Below are 17,686 nucleotides of genomic sequence, written 5' to 3'. Positions count from 1 at the left end.
TTTGATGTCTGTGTAATGTGTCGTGTACATTATTGGTGCTGTATAATAAATGACCGACAGACAGACAGCTGCATCTTTTACCCAAAGATTTCTGGTGATAGTGATCGATATTTATGACCTAGAGAAAATGATAAATACAGGTTATTCATGACATGTTTTTTTCTTGAATGAAACCCCTGTTTTGATCTCCAGCATCTAGTTAGATGTCACCATGAAGAAAAGAACGATGAAGCCCATTGGTCTCACCTTTGAGGCAATGTTCACTCCAAGGAAGACACGTTCTGCACAGCCCAGGGCGCACTGTTTTTATGCTTGCAGAAGTAGTGGGAGGGAGCCATATGTCTGCCCCACACCCCCATCCCCACCCTCCAGCAGGAACAGAGCATGTGGAGATGCAAGATCAGCTGAACAGAAATGTGGAGAGAAGGTCAAGGAAAGTGGGACGTTTGAAGGGCTGGGAAACTGATAAAGTGGTGCAGCTGCTGCTGCTGCCTTTCCTGGAAACTGCAGAATTAACTCCATTCCCTGTGACAGGTCCTGACCCCAAGGGGCCCACATTCTGGATCATTATGGTGCTAGAAGACCACTGTTCAACCCCTTCACCATTGGCCTTTGGGTGCTCTCTGTACAGCCAGCTGGCCCTGGGGGTCCTGCCCAGTTTTCCCAGCTGAGTGTTGAGGAACAGAGAACTGTTTCTCTGTTGCTAGTAGTAGTAGTAGTAGTAGTAGTAGTAGTAGGCAAATAGCAATTTCAGTTAGGATCACTGAGAGGGGGGCAAAGTGAAAGTCTTTCCTCCCCCAGAAGTCTTACTGGGGAGGAGAGGAAGATAATGTGTGTGGGGGGGAGAGAGAAGAATGGCTCCGTGTGTATTGGACCGACCCACTGCTGCCCCACAGACCAACAGCACTGCCCAGTCATGCAGCCCCTAAACCCAAAATGGTGGTCCACTCCTAGCCTGTAGTGTTCCTTGGGGTTCTGCTTTAGCCTGCATGCCATTTAACTAGAGCGACCAGAAAGCCCTGAGTGAGGTGGTCCAGGGGTTTGGGACTGGGTGCCATGGATATGCTGGTGACCCCCAGCTCTATCTCTCTTCTCCATGTAATGTCAAGGAGGTTGCGAAGATTATGCATCAGTGTCCACATGCAGTGATGGATTGGGTGTCAACTAACACACTGATGCTAATCCAGGCAAGCCACAGGATGTGGTGATGGCCACCAATTTGGATGGCTTTAAAAGGGGGTTGGATCAATTCCTGGAGGTGAAGGCTAATGATGGCAACTAGCCCTGATGGTTGTGTGCTATCTCCAGTATTCGAAGCAATAAGCCTGTGTGCACCAGTTGCTGGGGAACATGGGTGGGAGGGTGCTGTTGCACTCTATCCTGCTTGTTGGTCCCTGGCCGATGGCTGGTTGACCACTGTGTGAACAGAATGCTGGACTAGATGGACCCTCGGTCTGATCCAGCATCAGGGCTCTTCTTACGTTCTTATGTTCTTATGGGATTAATGTTGACCTTCAGGAAAGCTGACCTGAAGTTGGGCATACAGCCCTGTTCTGGCCAGAATTCCTCTCCCTCTCTGAAGAACCAAGTTAGAAGTTTGGAGATGCATTGTCACACATATTCATCCTAACTAAATATTTTGTTCTCTACATGTCTCAGAAAAATACAAACTCTTAGATAGACTATCAGATTACACTTGCATCATTTTGATTCAAGCAAATGCATTGACTTTGACATACTGTAATGATTCACTGTGTTTTTCTTCTGACCTCCATTTATTAAACCAAATGACAAGTGAAAAACAAGATTGAATTTTCGTGAACCTAAACTCAGGAAAAAATAACATCTGGTTCAGATAAGGAGGTTGAAGGAAAGGGTTACTGGTTGGGTAGTAAAGACAGTAGTGTAAATATTTTCTGCTTATGGTGGAAATTAGTGAAGGTGATATGAAATATTTTGGGAGGTGAATAGAAAACACTTCACCGCTAAGATATAATCCAAAGACAACAGAGTTTGAGGAAGAGAACTCAGATGTGAATTATAATTTAAGTGTCCTGTTTTGGGAAATTTTAAAAAATAATCATTTTGCTATTGTAAATTTCAACAAAACAAAATAACACCATATAAAAAGAAGAGAAAAAAACGATGACTCCATAATTTGAATATATCAATTTCCATTGGTGCATATGAAACGTGTATGTATGAGTGTGTGTGTGTGTGTGTATAGATATATAGATACATTAACTTCAACAAAGAACAATCAAATATCTATATACCTATCCATTCATGACTACTATTTATTACCCATTCGAGGTATTGTTAAGTCCTCAATACATTGCATTATTGACTGTGAGCATTATTGTAATATTAGTCTTTTTGCTGTAAAAAGGATGTGGAGAATCCACATAGACGCTTCAGATGCAGACACTAAAGCCCTGATCCATTGATTAGGCATTGATTAGGCAGTTCCTTATTCCATTCCTGCTTAAGACCCACCGTATCATATTCATTTACCGAAAATTGCTGGAACAGCAGAGAGGATGGGTCTGTTTGCATGATCAAACAACCCACTCAAGCTTAAATAAGCCACAGTGGGTTTTTAAATAAGCCACAGTGGGTTGTGGTGCATGCGGGCGGGTATTTGGGATACTCAAGTCATCTGGGGTGGGTTGTGTGAGGATTAAACAACCCTCCCAGAAACCATGGGCTGTTTTAGGATTATGTAAGGGTTGTTTAATCCTCGTGCCACCTACGACCGCTGGGGTTGGATGACATGATAAGTCACACAGGCACAGATCGTGCTACCCCGGTCCATGTCCTCGTCCTGCTCCACGGACCGTGATCTGTCCTATTCAAGCAGATCGATACATTGCTACAGGCTGCAGCTTTGAGAAACATCAATATCACCTTTAATCAATCTCAGTTCCAATTACTAAGATGTTGCCGTTTCAATCGAGGGATTGTTTTCTATATATGGGAACTGCATATCATGAACTAGATTCATAGTATAGACAGACTAATTATAGATTTCAGTGGCATTGCTAGTTATTTGAAGGCAGAGTTAAATGTTGCATGGAGGCCAAGATGCACTTAGAAGCCCTATTGATTTGGAAGCCTGATCCACTCAGGGCCCAGTCAAAACAGATTCTGGTGATACCTAGATGAAACCAGACCACAGCATTAAAAAGCCCCGATATACCGTTTATCGAATACACGGTTCTACATTTGAATACATTTTTGCCTCCCCAGACCCCCTTGCATGGTATGCTTCTGCTGCCATCAAGCACGGTAATGGACTGGATGAGGGCTAACAAACTGAGACTCAGTCCAGACAAGACGGAGGTACTGTTAGCGGGTGGTTCATCTGTCCAGATAAGGGTGCAGTTGGTATATCAACCTAAGCTGATAAAAAGTGTTCTTTGCCACTGAGTTCACCTGTGCCTCAAGTGATAGTTCTGGATCCAGGAGCACCCCCAAACTACGGACCTGATCCTTTAGGGAGAGTGCAATCCTGTCCAGGACAGGGTAAACTTCACAGATAAACCGGACAGTGCGCCCCGAAACTCATTGCGTAGATCCTGCCCTATCCTGGCCAGAAGAGGAGGAGGAGGAGGAGGAGGAGGAGGAGGAGGAGGAGGTGGCAGCGGCCCCGCATCGCCCCTCGCAGGGATGGGGCAAAAAGTTTCCGGGCTCGGCGGCTTCACTGGGGAATCCGCCGCCGCCGCCCACCTCCCCACCGGCCTCCTGCTGCCGGCGAAAGAGCCAACCGGGTCAGAGAGCTTGGCGGAAGAAGGTGGGGCGGCGGCTTCTTCCGCCGAGCTCTCCGACCCGGGTGGCTCTTTCACCGGCAGCAGGAGGCCGGCTGGGAGGTGGGTGGCGGCGGCGGCAAGGACGTGGCCGGAATCCCCAGCGAAGCCACCGAGCCTGGAAACTTTTCGCCCTGTCCCGGCAAGGGGCGATGCGGGGCTGCTGCCTCCTCCTCCTCCTCCTCCTCTTCTGGCCAGGATAGGGGAGGATCTACAAGATGAGTTTCAGGGCACACTGCAGGCGCACTCAAGCGCCTTCACGACAATGTGTAGATCCCCTCCTGGAAGAAGAAAAAATGGACTTTGGCACAATCTTTGGACCCTCAATTCTCTACAGGTGTTACACATCATTACTGGACTGTAAAATGTCAAGGCCTCCTGACTCAACTGTTGATTGAATAATTGGCTGAGGAAACTGTGTGCAATACCATGTATGAAATGTATATAAAGTTGTACAGATGTAATGGTGGTGTGGGTGGATGCTGGTTGGTGATATCGTGTATGCTGGGTGTATTTTGTACAGAAGACGTTATATGCCTCAGTAAAATCTTTGCTGAATAAAAGCTGTACGTGTTGTGAGTATATTTTCTTCCTGGAGGGACAGTGCTCAGTAACCAAGCAGAAGAATCAAATGCTGAAGCTGCTGTGTTGCTGCTTAATCTCTGCTAAGTCAATTCCTGACAGAATTAATGCAGCATCAAAGAACACAACCCTGTCCTCTGCCTGGCTTCTGGCAACCAATCAGGGCTGCCATCCACACACCCTGCTCGACCCTGGAGCAAGGACACACATCAGAAGGGCTGTGGTGGCCTCGCTTTGAAGAAAAAAGTTGGGGGTAAGTTCATAGAATCATAGAATAGCAGAGCTAGAAGGGGCCTACAAGGCCATCGAGTCCAACCCCCTGCTCAATGCAGGAATCCACCCTAAAGTAGGGTGACCCTATGAAAAGGAGGACAGGGGTCCTGTATCTTTAGTAGTTGTATTGAAAAGGGAATTTCAGCAGGTGTCATTTTATATATATGGGGAACCTGGTGAAATTTCCTCTTCATCACCAAAGTTAAAGCTGCAGGTGCCCTGCCCTCTTTTAAATCTGGTCACTCTAGTATAGCTCCTGCACCTTTAACTGTGGTGATGAAGAGGGAATTTCACCAGGTTCTCCATATATACAAATGACACCTGCTGAAATTCCTTTTTCTATGCAACTGTTAAAGATACAGGAGCCCTGTCCTCCTTTTCATAGGGTCACCCTACCTAAAGCATCCCTGACAGATGGTTGTCCAGCTGCCTCTTGAATGCCTCTAGCGTGGGAGAGTTCCCAACTTTCTGACCATGCAACTTTGACAAAAAGCCCCTCAGTGGCTGCAAGTCTGTGGGTGCATTGTATAAATAACCCAGCGCCATTGTGCAGCCACTTTGGAGCTTAGAAGACATATAGACAGCAGCCCCCGGGACTTACTCGGTTACCTGCATGGGCTTCTTAATCTATTTGGATGTTTGAACATTGAGCCTTGTCCCCAAAGCTGTGGGTTTTGTCCTAACCCTGGTAAGCCAAACCTGCATCTTTATCATCCTAATAGCCCGGGGTGGGCAACACACAGCCCCCCCACCTCCTCCCATTCCAGCCTCTGCCCCCAGCTGTTGCCCCTGGAAGAAAGGTGGGATGGGTCATGGATTGCCATCAAAATTTGGCAGCAAACCACTATAGAGGCTTAGAATTGGTAGGATTAGCTTGTATAAAAATGAAAACGGTCCATTCTATGCCTTGGTATTAGCTATGGAGGCCCTTATAACAGAAATCCCCTCCCATTTTTTATTTTTTTATTTTTGTCACAGCAGTGGTGGCAGGAGTGTGGCCCACATCTGCGAAGAGCCACATTCTGTTCCAGTTATCTCTAATAGTTTTGAATATTCATTGTCCAATACATAATGTTCCTTTCCCCCCCCCCCCAATACAACATTCCCCAATCTGGTGCAGTCCAGGTGCTTTGGAATCCAAATCCCATCATCCCTTGCCTGCATGGCCAAGAATCAGGAATTCTGGGAGTTGTAATCCAAAACATCCGGAGGGCTCTAGGTTGGCCTTACAGACCAGCTCCATGGCCCTATGAAAGGAACAGGGTTTGTGCTGTTCTTGTGGACTGTCATTTGGACCATAACAACACAAAATAATTAGAATCCTTTTTAACCTTATTCAGTTAACAAAGTGATAAGGACAGAGTTTATTTGGTGTTACACTAATCTACAATCAAGAGACAGAAACAAATTAACCCACAGCCAATCCATAGAGAGAGCATATTAAAGCAGAGGAGGGGCAATTTGGGTTCTTGTCAGGAAATACTCTTTCCCTGCCCAGAGACTCCCTTGCTTGTTGAGTCTATCATCTTGGTAGCCCCTCCTCAGATGCTGAACAACCACTCCTTCACTGGAGTCTGTACTTGCAGAGGAACGCACGCTCTGATTTGCAGCTCTTGTCATTCCAGCACATATACCCTAGAAAGCAAAACAGAATTAGCGTCTGATGTTCCACTCTAAAATGGACCCCAGCAGTGTTTAAGAGGTGCTGAGTCCCTGATTGGCTGAGGAAATGAGTTGCCCTAGGCGCTCAGACAACAAGAAATACAAAGCTTGGAGTCAAAAGGAGCAAAACCCGATAACTTTTCCCATCAGCAAAGATGTTTGGAAGCCTGATAATGCATTCAGAAGCTGGAATGTTTTAGATAAGTCACTGAGGGTGTGTTGGGATGTTTGGACCATCGGTTTTCTAAGGGGCTTTCTGAGTCCTAATAAGTAAGACACTCCTTTTTTATTATTCAGACAGCTCTTGATGTAAAGAAATTGGAATTGCTGCTGCGTTTGGCACCACTGTAGGGTATCAAATAAATATTACTCAGACGGACAGTTTAATCCTATCCCGAAGATCCTACTGATAAAAAACCATAAGATTTATTCTATATAGTACCATGCACTGCTGGAATCATCACTGTGCCTGCTGGGAGACTTTAGGATACAGCAGAAGTCCTACGACAGCTTATCACAAGATGAAAACTTCAGAAGATTCCCTGCTAGCATCAGACTAAAGGCCAATCATATCCAGCATCCTGTTTCTCACAGTGGCCAATCAGATGCCTCTTGGAAGCTCACAAGCAGGACATGAGTGAAACAGCACCCTCCTGCCCAAGTTCCCCACTGACTCATTTACATAGGCATACTGCCTCCGATACTGGAGGTAACATAGAATCATAGAATCATAGAAGAGCAGAGTTGGAAGGGGCCTACAAGGCCATCAAGTCCAACCCCGTGCTCAATGCAGGAATCCACCCTAAAGCATCCCTGACAGATGGTTGTCCAGCTGCACTGTAGTCATCAGGACTAGCAGCCTTTGCCAGCCTTCTCCTTCATGAATGTGTCCAGTCCCCTGTTTAAAGCCATCCAAACTGGTGGCCATCTCTGCATCTTATGGTAGCAAATTCCATAGTTTAACTATGCCCTGTGTGAAGAACTCTTTTCTTTTAACTGTCCTGAACCTCCTACCATTCAGCATTTTTGGATGACCCCATTCTAGTATTGTGACAGAATACTCTATCCACTTTCTCCACATGATGCATAATTCTGTACACCTCACTCATGCTCCTTTACTCAGCTCTTATTTAAATGAAATAGCTGCAAATTAAATAGCTCTGCTGTTGGTGTAATAGTGGAGTTGCTCCAGCCCCCAGGTCACTGTGGTTGCCCTTTCACTCTTCACTTTCTCAGCACTACAATATTCTGTTTGAAGTGTAGTGACCAGAACGGTGCAACTCCAAGTCTGGGTCCACTGTAGCTTTGTACACAACAGCCTCACAACATTGACAGTTTTCATTTCAATCCCTTTCCTAAAGAATCCTTAACATGAAATTTGCTTTTTCTTTTCACAGCAGCTGCACACGGGGTCAACGTTTAATTGAGTTATCCACCACAACCTCAAGATCCCTCCGTAAAAAGTCAGCTCCAGCTCAGACTCCTTCACCACATATGTGGTTACGGACTTTTGCCCCAATGTGCATCACTTTAGCCTCGCTGACATTGAACTGCATTTGCCATTTAAATGCATTCTTCCAGTTTGGAGAGATCTTTTCGAACCTCTTCAATGCCCCTTTTTGTTTTAACCACCTTAAATAGAATCATAGAATCATAGAATAGCAGAGCTGGGAGGGGCCTACAAGGCCATCGAGTCCAACCCCCTGCTCAATGCAGGGATCCACCCTAAAGCATCCCTGACAGATGGTTGTCCAGATGCCTCTTGAAGGCCTCTAGTGTGGGAGAGCCTTCCATTGTCGTACTGCTCTAACAGTCAAGAAGTTTTTCCTGATGTCCAGCTGGAATCTGGCTTCCTTTAACTTGAGCCCGTTTTTCCATGTCCTGCACTCTGGGAGGATCAAGAAGAGATCCTAGCTCTCCTCTGTGTGACAACCTTTTAAGTATTTGGTGATGACACCAAATAATTTGGTGTCATCAGCAAACATGGCCACCTCACCGCTCACCCCTAACTCCAGATCATTTACAAACAAGTTAAAAAGCACCAATCCCAAAACAGATCCTTGGGAGAGACTCCTGGTTACACCCTCCCGTTGGGAGCACTGACTGTGGGCGTTACTAGACGAGGCTCTAGCGCGCGTTACCTTCCGCAGTCACGTCGAGGCTTCCAGATGACGTTCACGAGGATCCGCCGTTATCCCGCGGTGAAGCCTCTTTCTCCCGACTTTAAAAAAGTGAGTTTTAGGGCGCCTTTTCCTGCTGTCCCGCGGTAATTCGGAGTACGTGTGGGAGGATGTGAGGTCACTGCGGTCGGCACTGGTCAGGAAAAGGCGTGCTAAGGGGGAGTGGTCAGCGGCTTCGGTCAAGCCGCCTCCGCCATTTGCGCGCAGTCCGCCAGCTGGGGCAGCGTGGCGGAGCGGCTTTTTTTTTTTATTTCCCCAGTGACAGTTTGCGCAGGAACGGAGGAACGGAAAAGTGGCTGGTGACTCCTTGCGGTGGGCAGCTACCGTGGCCGCATAATGGCGGTGCTGTACGCTGCCTGTTAGTGTGGGTACCAGGCTGGCAGAGGGCAGAGCTGTTTGTGGGCTGCTGCCATGGCTACGGCCAGATGTGGGTTGGCTCCTTGGGATGGGGCACAGGGCACAGAGGCGATCATCGCCGCCGACACCTCAGAGGCATGATGGGAGATGTAGGCACAGAGTGGCCATGCAGACGATTGACCTCGGGTCATATGACACCCGCCACGACCCCCATCAGGAAGTGAGCGCATCAATGTTGACCCTCAACAGCACCAGCAGCACTTCAGCTGGCACTGGCACTGCCGCCGCTGCCGCCGCCAGGGCCGGCGGCGGCATCGCTGACGGCTGCGCAAGTTTGCGGTCTTTCGGACGTGCGCAAACCGTGCAGCGAGCGAAAAAAAAAGCCGCGGCAATCAGGCCGGTGTGGCTGCGCAACCGTTCTCGCGGCGGCAGCAGCACAACCGGCGCAAACTTCCGCCACAAATCGAAGGCAGGTGTGGAGCATGAGGCGTCACGGCTGAACGGGAAAAGCCGCTTTCACCGCTCCTCAACGACGGAACACCCGGTAGGTCTAGCAACGCCCTATGTTTTCCTGACTATGTAGCAAAGTGTTCTGCGGACCTGTTGATTTGCCAGGTCTATACAAAATGCAAACCACTGCTATTAGAGCAGCTATAAAGCATGACAGAAAATTCTGGAAGGGTTAACTAATATCACTCCTGATTACAAATGGTCTAGTAAGTCACAGGACACACCAAACGAATGGTACAGCAACCAATACTAGGGTGGGGTTCAAAACTGCACTCTCATTGTGTGAAAACACTCCCATTCCTGGAAGACCGACAGTTGGTTCATCCTGTTTGTTGACCGCCAAAGTCTCTGTCTGCAACATGTCACTTGGGCTGACCTGAGAAAGACCAAAGCTCCACACAGCTCTCTTGACTTCTTTGATTGTTGGGTTCTCCAATATTCCAGGCTGTATAGTTAGACGGGGAGTTGTCAGTCCAGCTCCACACTCCATTCTGCATTGACAGCAAAGCAAAGCACGTTGGTTAGCCAAGAAAGACACCGCCACACTTAGTGGTCCAGATGCCAAGTCAAAGCTGTTGTTAGGCAGTGGGCAGGGGCGATGGAGGGGCTTGGTGTTTTTGTTACTAATTTCATTTTAAAATAGTTCTGCACTGCTCTTCGTGCATGTGTGTGTGTGTGTGTGTGTGTGTGTGTGTGTGTATCACAGTGGTTTACGATTAAAAACCCAACAATAAAATAAGGCCTTAGCTAGACCGAAGGATTATCCCAGGCAAATGGAGGAGTCGTCCCTGCCTGCTCCCGGGATCCCCTGTGTGTCATTTGGATGTACAGGGATGATACCGGGACAATCCCGGGATATAGGCCTGGTCTAGCCATGGCCTAAGAAAAAATTAAAGCATATGAAAAAACAGAAAAGAAAAACATCAGCAAATAAAGAAACAAACACAACAGCAATATCAGGCAAGGACTTATGGTGTAGTCAGTTCTTAGTGTTTAGTTCCCAATTTTTAATTCCAAAAGCCAGTGGGAACATACATGCCTTCAAAGGGCCAGAAGTGGGGAGAGGCAGTATCAGCCTTCTTCAGAACAGAGTTCCATGGGATCTTATTGGGGCTGCTGCAGAAAAGGCCCTGCTCCTACTGGAGCCTTGACCTCCCCGTAGGTTTAAAATGCATATTAATTTGATTATAGAGTAAATTGCTTTGTGGGGAGTATTTGTCTAGAAAAGTGGGAAACAAATACTTCCATGGTGTATCAACATCCCACACATCTGGAAATCTTTCTGTCCATGTTTTGCTCATGAACCTTATTACCTGTGTGGGTGGGAGAGACACCAAAGGAAAGGTAAGTAGGAAAGTAATGCACTGTATTTGGAAAAACTGCAACCCATCATCTGGGAATGAGCCCACCAAAACAAAACCCCAGAATTGCACGGGTGATTATAGAGTGTTTCTCCTGCTTTAGGGACCCACTGTTTCCTTTGTGACACGCGTAGACATTACGCCAATCCCCAACCTCAGCTCAGATCTATTTGCCTGATTAGTAACCACATTTCACACAAAGGAAATAAAGTTACATCATTTCTGTCATTTGATATAATTTATCCTGCAACATTGACTGCTTTGCATAATGTATTCTATCTTTCTTAGTAGTGATGTGTGTGTGTGTGTGTGTGTGTGTGTGTGTGTGTGTGTGTGTGTGTGTGTAGCTGTACATTCCATTGAATTCACCCCACCCCACCCCACCCCAAACTCTGGTCAGCCAGTGCCACCTCCTCTCTGACTTCTGAGGTTCAGCAGCTGCAGATTTATTTTAATGTATTGCGTTTTAAGTGATTTGAATGCCTTAATTTAATTATCATGGTTAAATTTTCCCAGGGCAGGGAGGGAGGACACCGGGGAGTGGGGTGAGGAAATGCAAGATTTCCCCAGCAGTCCCCAGCTGCCTTCCCTCCCCCTTCTGGAAGCCTCCACTAGATGGGCGAAATTGCCTGTTTAGCTAAAATGCAGAGTAGGGGATGCAAAGCGCCTCCCGCTCTGCCTAGGATACTCGTCATCGGTCTCCGAGTTCGGAGGCTTATGAGTAGCCAGGCTGCATCTCAATGTACGTGGTGCTGGACATAGTAAAAGAATAAAACAGCAACACCCTGCCACATAGGCTTACATTCCACTAAAATGTTTAGCCTGGAGAAGAGAAGATTGAAGGGAGACATGAGAGCACTCTTCAAATACTTGAAAGGTTGTCAGACAGAGAAGGGCCAGGATCTCTTCTCGATCCTCCCAGAGTGCAGGACACGGAATAACGGGCTCAAGTTAAAGGAAGCCAGATTCCAGCTGGACATCAGGAAAAACTTCCTGACTGTTAGAGCAGTACAACAATGGAACCAGTTACCTAGGGAGGTAGTGGCCTCTCCCACACTAGAGGCCTTCAAGTGGCAGCTGGACAGCCATCTGTCAGGGATGCTTTAGGGTGGATTCCTGCCTTGAGCAGGGGGTTGGACTCCATGGCCTTGTAGGCCCCTTCCAACTCTGCTATTCTATGATTCTATGAAAATCATAATAAAACAATAAGAGAGGTAAGAGAATGCACCAATTAGGCACAGGGGACAATGAAACTGTTGGGTGTTTTACTGTGGTTTTAATTTTTGTGAACCGCCCAGAGAGCTTCGGCTATTGGGCGGTATAAAAATGTAATAAATAAATAAATAAATAAATAAATGAAACTAACAGTGTAAAAGTAAGAACAAAGTCAAGTTCTAAAAGCCGTAGAAAAAAGGAAAGTTTTCAATTGAGCTTTAAAAACAGTAGTTGAAGTGGTGTTCCACAAATGCTCTGGAAGAGAATTCCAAGCATAAGTTGTGTTATTGATTGCAGGAACTTTTCAAGGGCTGCCCGTACGCCACCTTGGATACAATTGTCGAAAAGCACCTTAGAAAAGGTTGAAGAAAAATAAGCAAGCAATCAGAGCAGGCACCCACCTTCCACATGTCCCGCAGTCCAATCCAGACATGATCGAACCACTTGAGATGGTTGCCAACGTAGCCGGCCACCTGGACTCCCTCTTCTTTGCTATGGATGGAGGCCAGGTGGGAGTTGAAGCTTTGGCAGGCTAGCTGAGAGAGGGTGATAGAGAAAGACTTTTTTTACCTGGGAAGGACAGAAACCAGGGAATTGGAGGGCAGGTGTTCAGTGTCCCTCTACGGTGTGCCCCATTTTCTTAGGCAATGGAGATCCTTTTACGTAGGCTAAGCAGTGAGTCTTACAGCAATTCAGTTGCCAGTGCTTTGACTACGCTGCTCCACCCTAACGGGCTTGCTTGAAACTAAAGATTATCCCACAGAGGAGGGCCAGGATCTCTTCTCGATCCTCCCAGAGTGCAGGACACGGAATAACAGGCTCAAGTTAAAGGAAGCCAGGTTCCAGCTGGACATCAGGAAAAACTTCCTGACTGCTAGAGCAGTACGACAATGGAACCAGTTACCTAGGGAGGTTGTGGGCTCTCCCACACTAGAGGCCTTCAAGAGGCAGCTGGACAACCCTCTGTCAGGGATGCTTTAGGGTGGATTCCTGCATTGAGCAGGGGGTTGGACTCGATGGCCTCGTAGGCCCCATCCAACTCTGCTTTTCTATGATTCTACGATTCTATGAAACTCTCTCGGATAGACGCAGTATGGCAGGTTAGAGAGTTGCTGCAATCCTAACATTACGCCTCAGCACAGAACCTAAGAAGAGCCCTGCTGGGTCAGACCCAGGGTCCATCTAGTCCAGCACCCTATTCACACAGTGGCCAACAAGACATCGGCCAGGGATGAACAAGCAGGACATGGTGCAACAGCACCCTCCCACCCATGTTCCCCAGCAACTGGGGCACTCAGGCTTACTGCATCAAATACTGGAGATAGCACACAACCATCAGGGCTAGTAGCCGCTGATAGCCTTTGCCTCCAGGAACCTGACAGGCTTTTTCAGGAGCTTCCCCTAAAGACTTATTGTGTTAGGTCAATCAGGCTGACCACCTTCTTCCCTTCATTTGTTCAGCCCTTTTAGTTCTACGTCTGCTCCACGCATCTGCTGCACCCACCCCCTCCCCTTCTGCTGGTTGCTGAGTTTCCGCAGAAGGAGACGTGGTGTCTGTGTCTGGCTCTAGCTGGCTCGCTTTCCCTTGAGAAGATCCCTCCTTGTCTCCTGGGTCTCTTGGAGGCGTTTCCTCCCCCACCTCCTGGCCCATCTCATCCTCTGACTCTGATAACCATGGTCTCTGGAGGGAGTCAAGGTCCAATCCTGACATCTTTACTCTATGCATTGGTTAGCTCACTTGAGCAAAAATCTCAGAATACCCATTACTTGGGTAGTAGACTCCAACCACAAGCCAAAGCAACACCTCTTTGAATTCCCCAGTAGAACATCATGAATGGGTCTTGATGGGCTTACAAGGAGGACTCACCAGAGCTTTGGCGTCTGTCAGATCCACTCCAGTCCAGATGACGCTTGGGTTTCCCAGGTTCTGCAGTGCCCAGCTCTCTCCAGCTGCCTGCAAACTTGCCCTTCTGCTGCCTTTGACTGCTTCTAGTTGACCTTGGACCATACCCACAGGCCACCAGCCCAGCCAGAGCAGGACACAGGCACGCTAGGACAGGTTCTGCAGGACAGTGAGCCGTGCCTTGGGAGTGAGCGGTCGAGAGCCACAAAACAGCACTCACCTCTGCATCAGGCCAGCTCATCCTAACGGTGAAGAGCTTGTAGCAGAAGGTCTCGAAGGGAAACCATCCCACAGGGCAGCTGTCGGCATCAGCACCTGGGCAGGGAGGCAGAGGGAAAGCCCAGTCAGAGGCTGGCTATGGTGGGGGGAAGGGCAGGGGGCACACATTGAATGTCTCTGGATTTGGGCAGCAGCTGGATGGAGGAGATGGGGATTCCTCGCAGGGAAACTGGCAAAAAACCAAGCGTGGCTTCCAGGATAACAGTTTTGCTCAGTGGTTCACTCAGTGACCTTCGCCTGGAGAAAAAGGCAGCTCAGAAACATGGACATTTCTGGCAGCACCTTGTAAGCGGGAGAGGACAGAGTCCTGCTTATGAGTAGCGGCGGATAAATCTGCCGATTCCAGACGCTTTTTTGTTTCTAGTTTCTCCAGTCTTGAGTTTGTTTCATCTCACTCTTACAGCATTTCTCCTGTCTTAAGAAAGCTTCATCGCAAACTTTGAGGTGTTCTTTTTCCCAAGCTCGCAGGAGCATTTTGGTCCATATTTCTCCAAATTTTGTCCATATTTCTCATTTTTGTATACACTTTTGCCAAATATACACAATTTTTCCAAGCAATTTTTCTAAGATAATACTGCTTTCAATGTTATTTCCCCCTAAGATATGAAACTTTGTATGTAATTTCTGATTGGAGAACTCCACTGAAAAATTTGGAAAAGTGCAAATTTCAAAGGATAACAATTTTGGTTTGCATCATAATTCAAAGGTGCGAAATTAAGTAAATTTGTGTTAAAATACAACCTGCATGACTTTTTCTACCAGCCCTACTTGTGGGATTTTCCCACAATAATCAGGATGGATGTGCAGACATAAGGTTCGCCATGTACACACCTTTGTGGGAATCCTTAAAAAAAAGGTTCTGTGTAAATCCAACCGTGCCTAATCTGAATAATAGCTGCAAGTCTGAGGTTCCTTGCAGGAACTCACCTCTTAGGAAAAGTCCAGAAATCAGGAAGCCAAAACTGAAGTAGGCGAAAAGCCCCATCTTTTTTCTTCCTTCCCTGTGGAGAGCAAGAGAGGGCAGTGGAGGAGAGGGGGCAGAGAGAAATGCCAACGTTTTTGGAGTGGCCTCCATCAGCAATGGCGTGCTGTGACCACACTTGCCAAGTGCAAATATTCTTGGGACCTTTGCTATATGAAAAGAGCTCCAGCCAGTCCAGCTTCTCCCATGAAGGAAACTGTGGCTTCAAAAAGAGACAGGCAGAATAGGTCGATCCTGTTGTCCGGGTTAGCCTGGCCAACTCCAGATCTTAGATCACAGAATCATAGAATAGCAGAGTTGGAAGGGGCCTACAAGGCCATCGAGTCCAACCCCACCCTAAAGCATCCCTGACAGGTGGTTGTCCAGCTGCCTCTTGAAGGCCTCTAGTGTGGGAGAGCCCACAACCTCCCTAGGTAACTGGTTCCATTGTCGTACTGCTCTAACAGTCAGGAAGTTTTTCCTGATGTCCAGCTGGAATCTGGCTTCCTTTAACTTGAGCCCGTTATTCCGTGTCCTGCACTCTGGGAGGATCGAGAAGAGATCCTGGCCCTCCTCTGGGTGACAACCTTTTAAGTCTTTGAAGAATGCTATCATGTCTCCCCTCAGTCTTCCCTTCTCCAGGCTAAACATGCCCAGTTCTCTCAGTCTCTCTTCATAGGGCTTTGTTTCCAGACCCCTGATCATCCTGGTTGCCCTCCTCTGAACATGCTCCAGCTTGTCTGCATCCTTCTTGAATTGTGGAGCCCAGAACTGGACACAATACTCTAGATGAGGCATAACCACGGCCAAATAGAGAGGAACCAGTACCTCACGCGATTCGGAAGCTATACTTCTATTAATGCAGCACAAAATAGCATTTGCCTTTCTTGCAGCCATATCGCACTGTTGGCTCCTATTCAGCTTGCGATCTACAACAATTCCAAGATCCTTCTCGTTTGTAGTATTGCTGAGTCAAGTATCCCCCATCTTGTAACTGTGCTTCTTGGTTTCTATTTCCTAAATGTAGAACTTGGCATTTATCCCTATTAAATTTCATTCTGTTATTTTCAGCCCAGCACTCCAGCCTATCAAGATCACTTTGAAGTTTGTTTCTGTCTTCCCGGGTATTAGCTATCCCACCCAATTTTGTGTCATCTGCAAATTGGATCAGCGTTCCCTGCACCTCCTCGTCCAAATCATTAATAAAAATGTTGAAGAGCACTGAGCCCAGGACTGAGCCCTGCGGCACCCCACTCGTTGCCTCTCCCCAGTTTGAGAAGGTTCCATTGATAAGGACTCTTTGAGTCTGATTCTGTAGCCAACTATGAATCCACCTAATAGTTGTTCCATCTAGCCCATGGGAGGCGACCCACCCCAAGGAAACTTTCAGTTGAACCTAAGGTAAGTACATAGAAAGCAGGTGGGTTAGCAAGCAATTAGTGCTGGAACAAGGTCTGGAAAGAAGTCAGAAAGATGACTCTGTAGGAAATCCTGCGGAAACAGACACACACCCCAGGGAGTTCCGGCTAATGAGCAATGCAGCAATCAAATGAAATGAATGAATGAATGAATGAATGAGGGCTCCTCTAGGCATCTGATGGGAACAAGAATCTGCTGGAGTGCTAATGCTGTGAAACCAAGGCCATAGCTAGACCTAAGGTTTCTCCTGGGGTCATCCAGGGTTCGCCCCTGCCTGAGCACTGGATCCCCTGTGTGTCACCTAGATGAACAGGTTTGACCCCTGGACGATCCAGGGATAAACCTTAGGTCTAGCTATGGCCTAAGTGTGTGTGTGTGTGTGTGTGTGTGTGTGTGTGTGTGTGTGTGTGTGTGTGTAAAGGTTACATCATAAAATGCAATTTGTCCCCAGTGTTCCCTCTTTGGGGAAATTGAAGGCTGGAGGGCAGGGGCTGTACCTCTAGAACTTCTTACCACTCAGAAGTTTTAAAGCTCAACTTAAAACTTTTCTTTTTCCTAAAGCTTTTAAAACTTGATGTTGTGCAGACTTCTACTGTTACTTTCTACTGTTAGTTTTACCTAGGGTGACCATATTTGGGAAACCAAAAAAGAGGACACCTAACGTGTGTGTGGGGAAGCAGCTTTCTGAGTCATGCAGAAAGTACGTTATTCCCCCGCCACCTTAAAGAACCCGATTGGAGCGGAGGAGGGGAAAGGATTTCATTCTGCACCACCACCATCCACTCCAATTGGGGCCTTTTCTATAATGTCCACGAATGACCCACTTTCCCCTTTAAGACCTCAATTGGAGCTCGGGGTGGGGGAATGATGTGCCTCAAGAAAGCCTGTCATTCCCTCCTGCCATGCTAATGGCAGCCTTAAAGGGGAAGGTGTGTCATTCCAGGACATTATTGAAAATTATAGAAAATCCCCCCTGACACCATGGAAAGAACAAAAACCAGGACAAATCCGGGGAAATCCTGACAGTTGGTCACCCTAGTTTTACCTTACCCTGTGCCTGCTTACCCTACCCTGTACCTGTTTGCATTCTCTTCCCCTCCTTATTGTTTTACTATGATTTTATTAGATTGTAAGCCTATGCGGCAGGGTCTTGCTATTTACTGTTTTACTCTGTACAG

The 17,686-nt window shown here is 47.3% G+C and overlaps 1 protein-coding gene across 1 annotated transcript; it reads right to left on the bottom strand.

Moving 5' to 3' along the window:
- Nucleotides 1-6,225: 6,225 nt before the first annotated feature.
- On the bottom strand, nucleotides 6,226-15,113 carry LOC134403945 (C-type lectin lectoxin-Thr1-like). Its single transcript, XM_063134490.1, has 5 exons — nucleotides 15,056-15,113; nucleotides 14,070-14,164; nucleotides 12,348-12,482; nucleotides 9,747-9,861; nucleotides 6,226-6,296 (listed from the first exon to the last, which is right to left on the bottom strand). The coding sequence occupies exons 1-5, from the start codon at nucleotides 15,111-15,113 to the stop codon at nucleotides 6,226-6,228; spliced, it is 474 nt and encodes a 157-aa protein (XP_062990560.1).
- Between the last annotated feature and the right edge of the window lie 2,573 nt (nucleotides 15,114-17,686).

Source organism: Elgaria multicarinata, chromosome 9 (assembly GCF_023053635.1).
Source record: "Elgaria multicarinata webbii isolate HBS135686 ecotype San Diego chromosome 9, rElgMul1.1.pri, whole genome shotgun sequence".
Lineage (NCBI taxonomy): Eukaryota > Metazoa > Chordata > Lepidosauria > Squamata > Anguidae > Elgaria > Elgaria multicarinata.
Note: the sequence above shows the minus strand (reverse complement) of the source record. Positions and strands in the feature narration are given on the sequence as shown.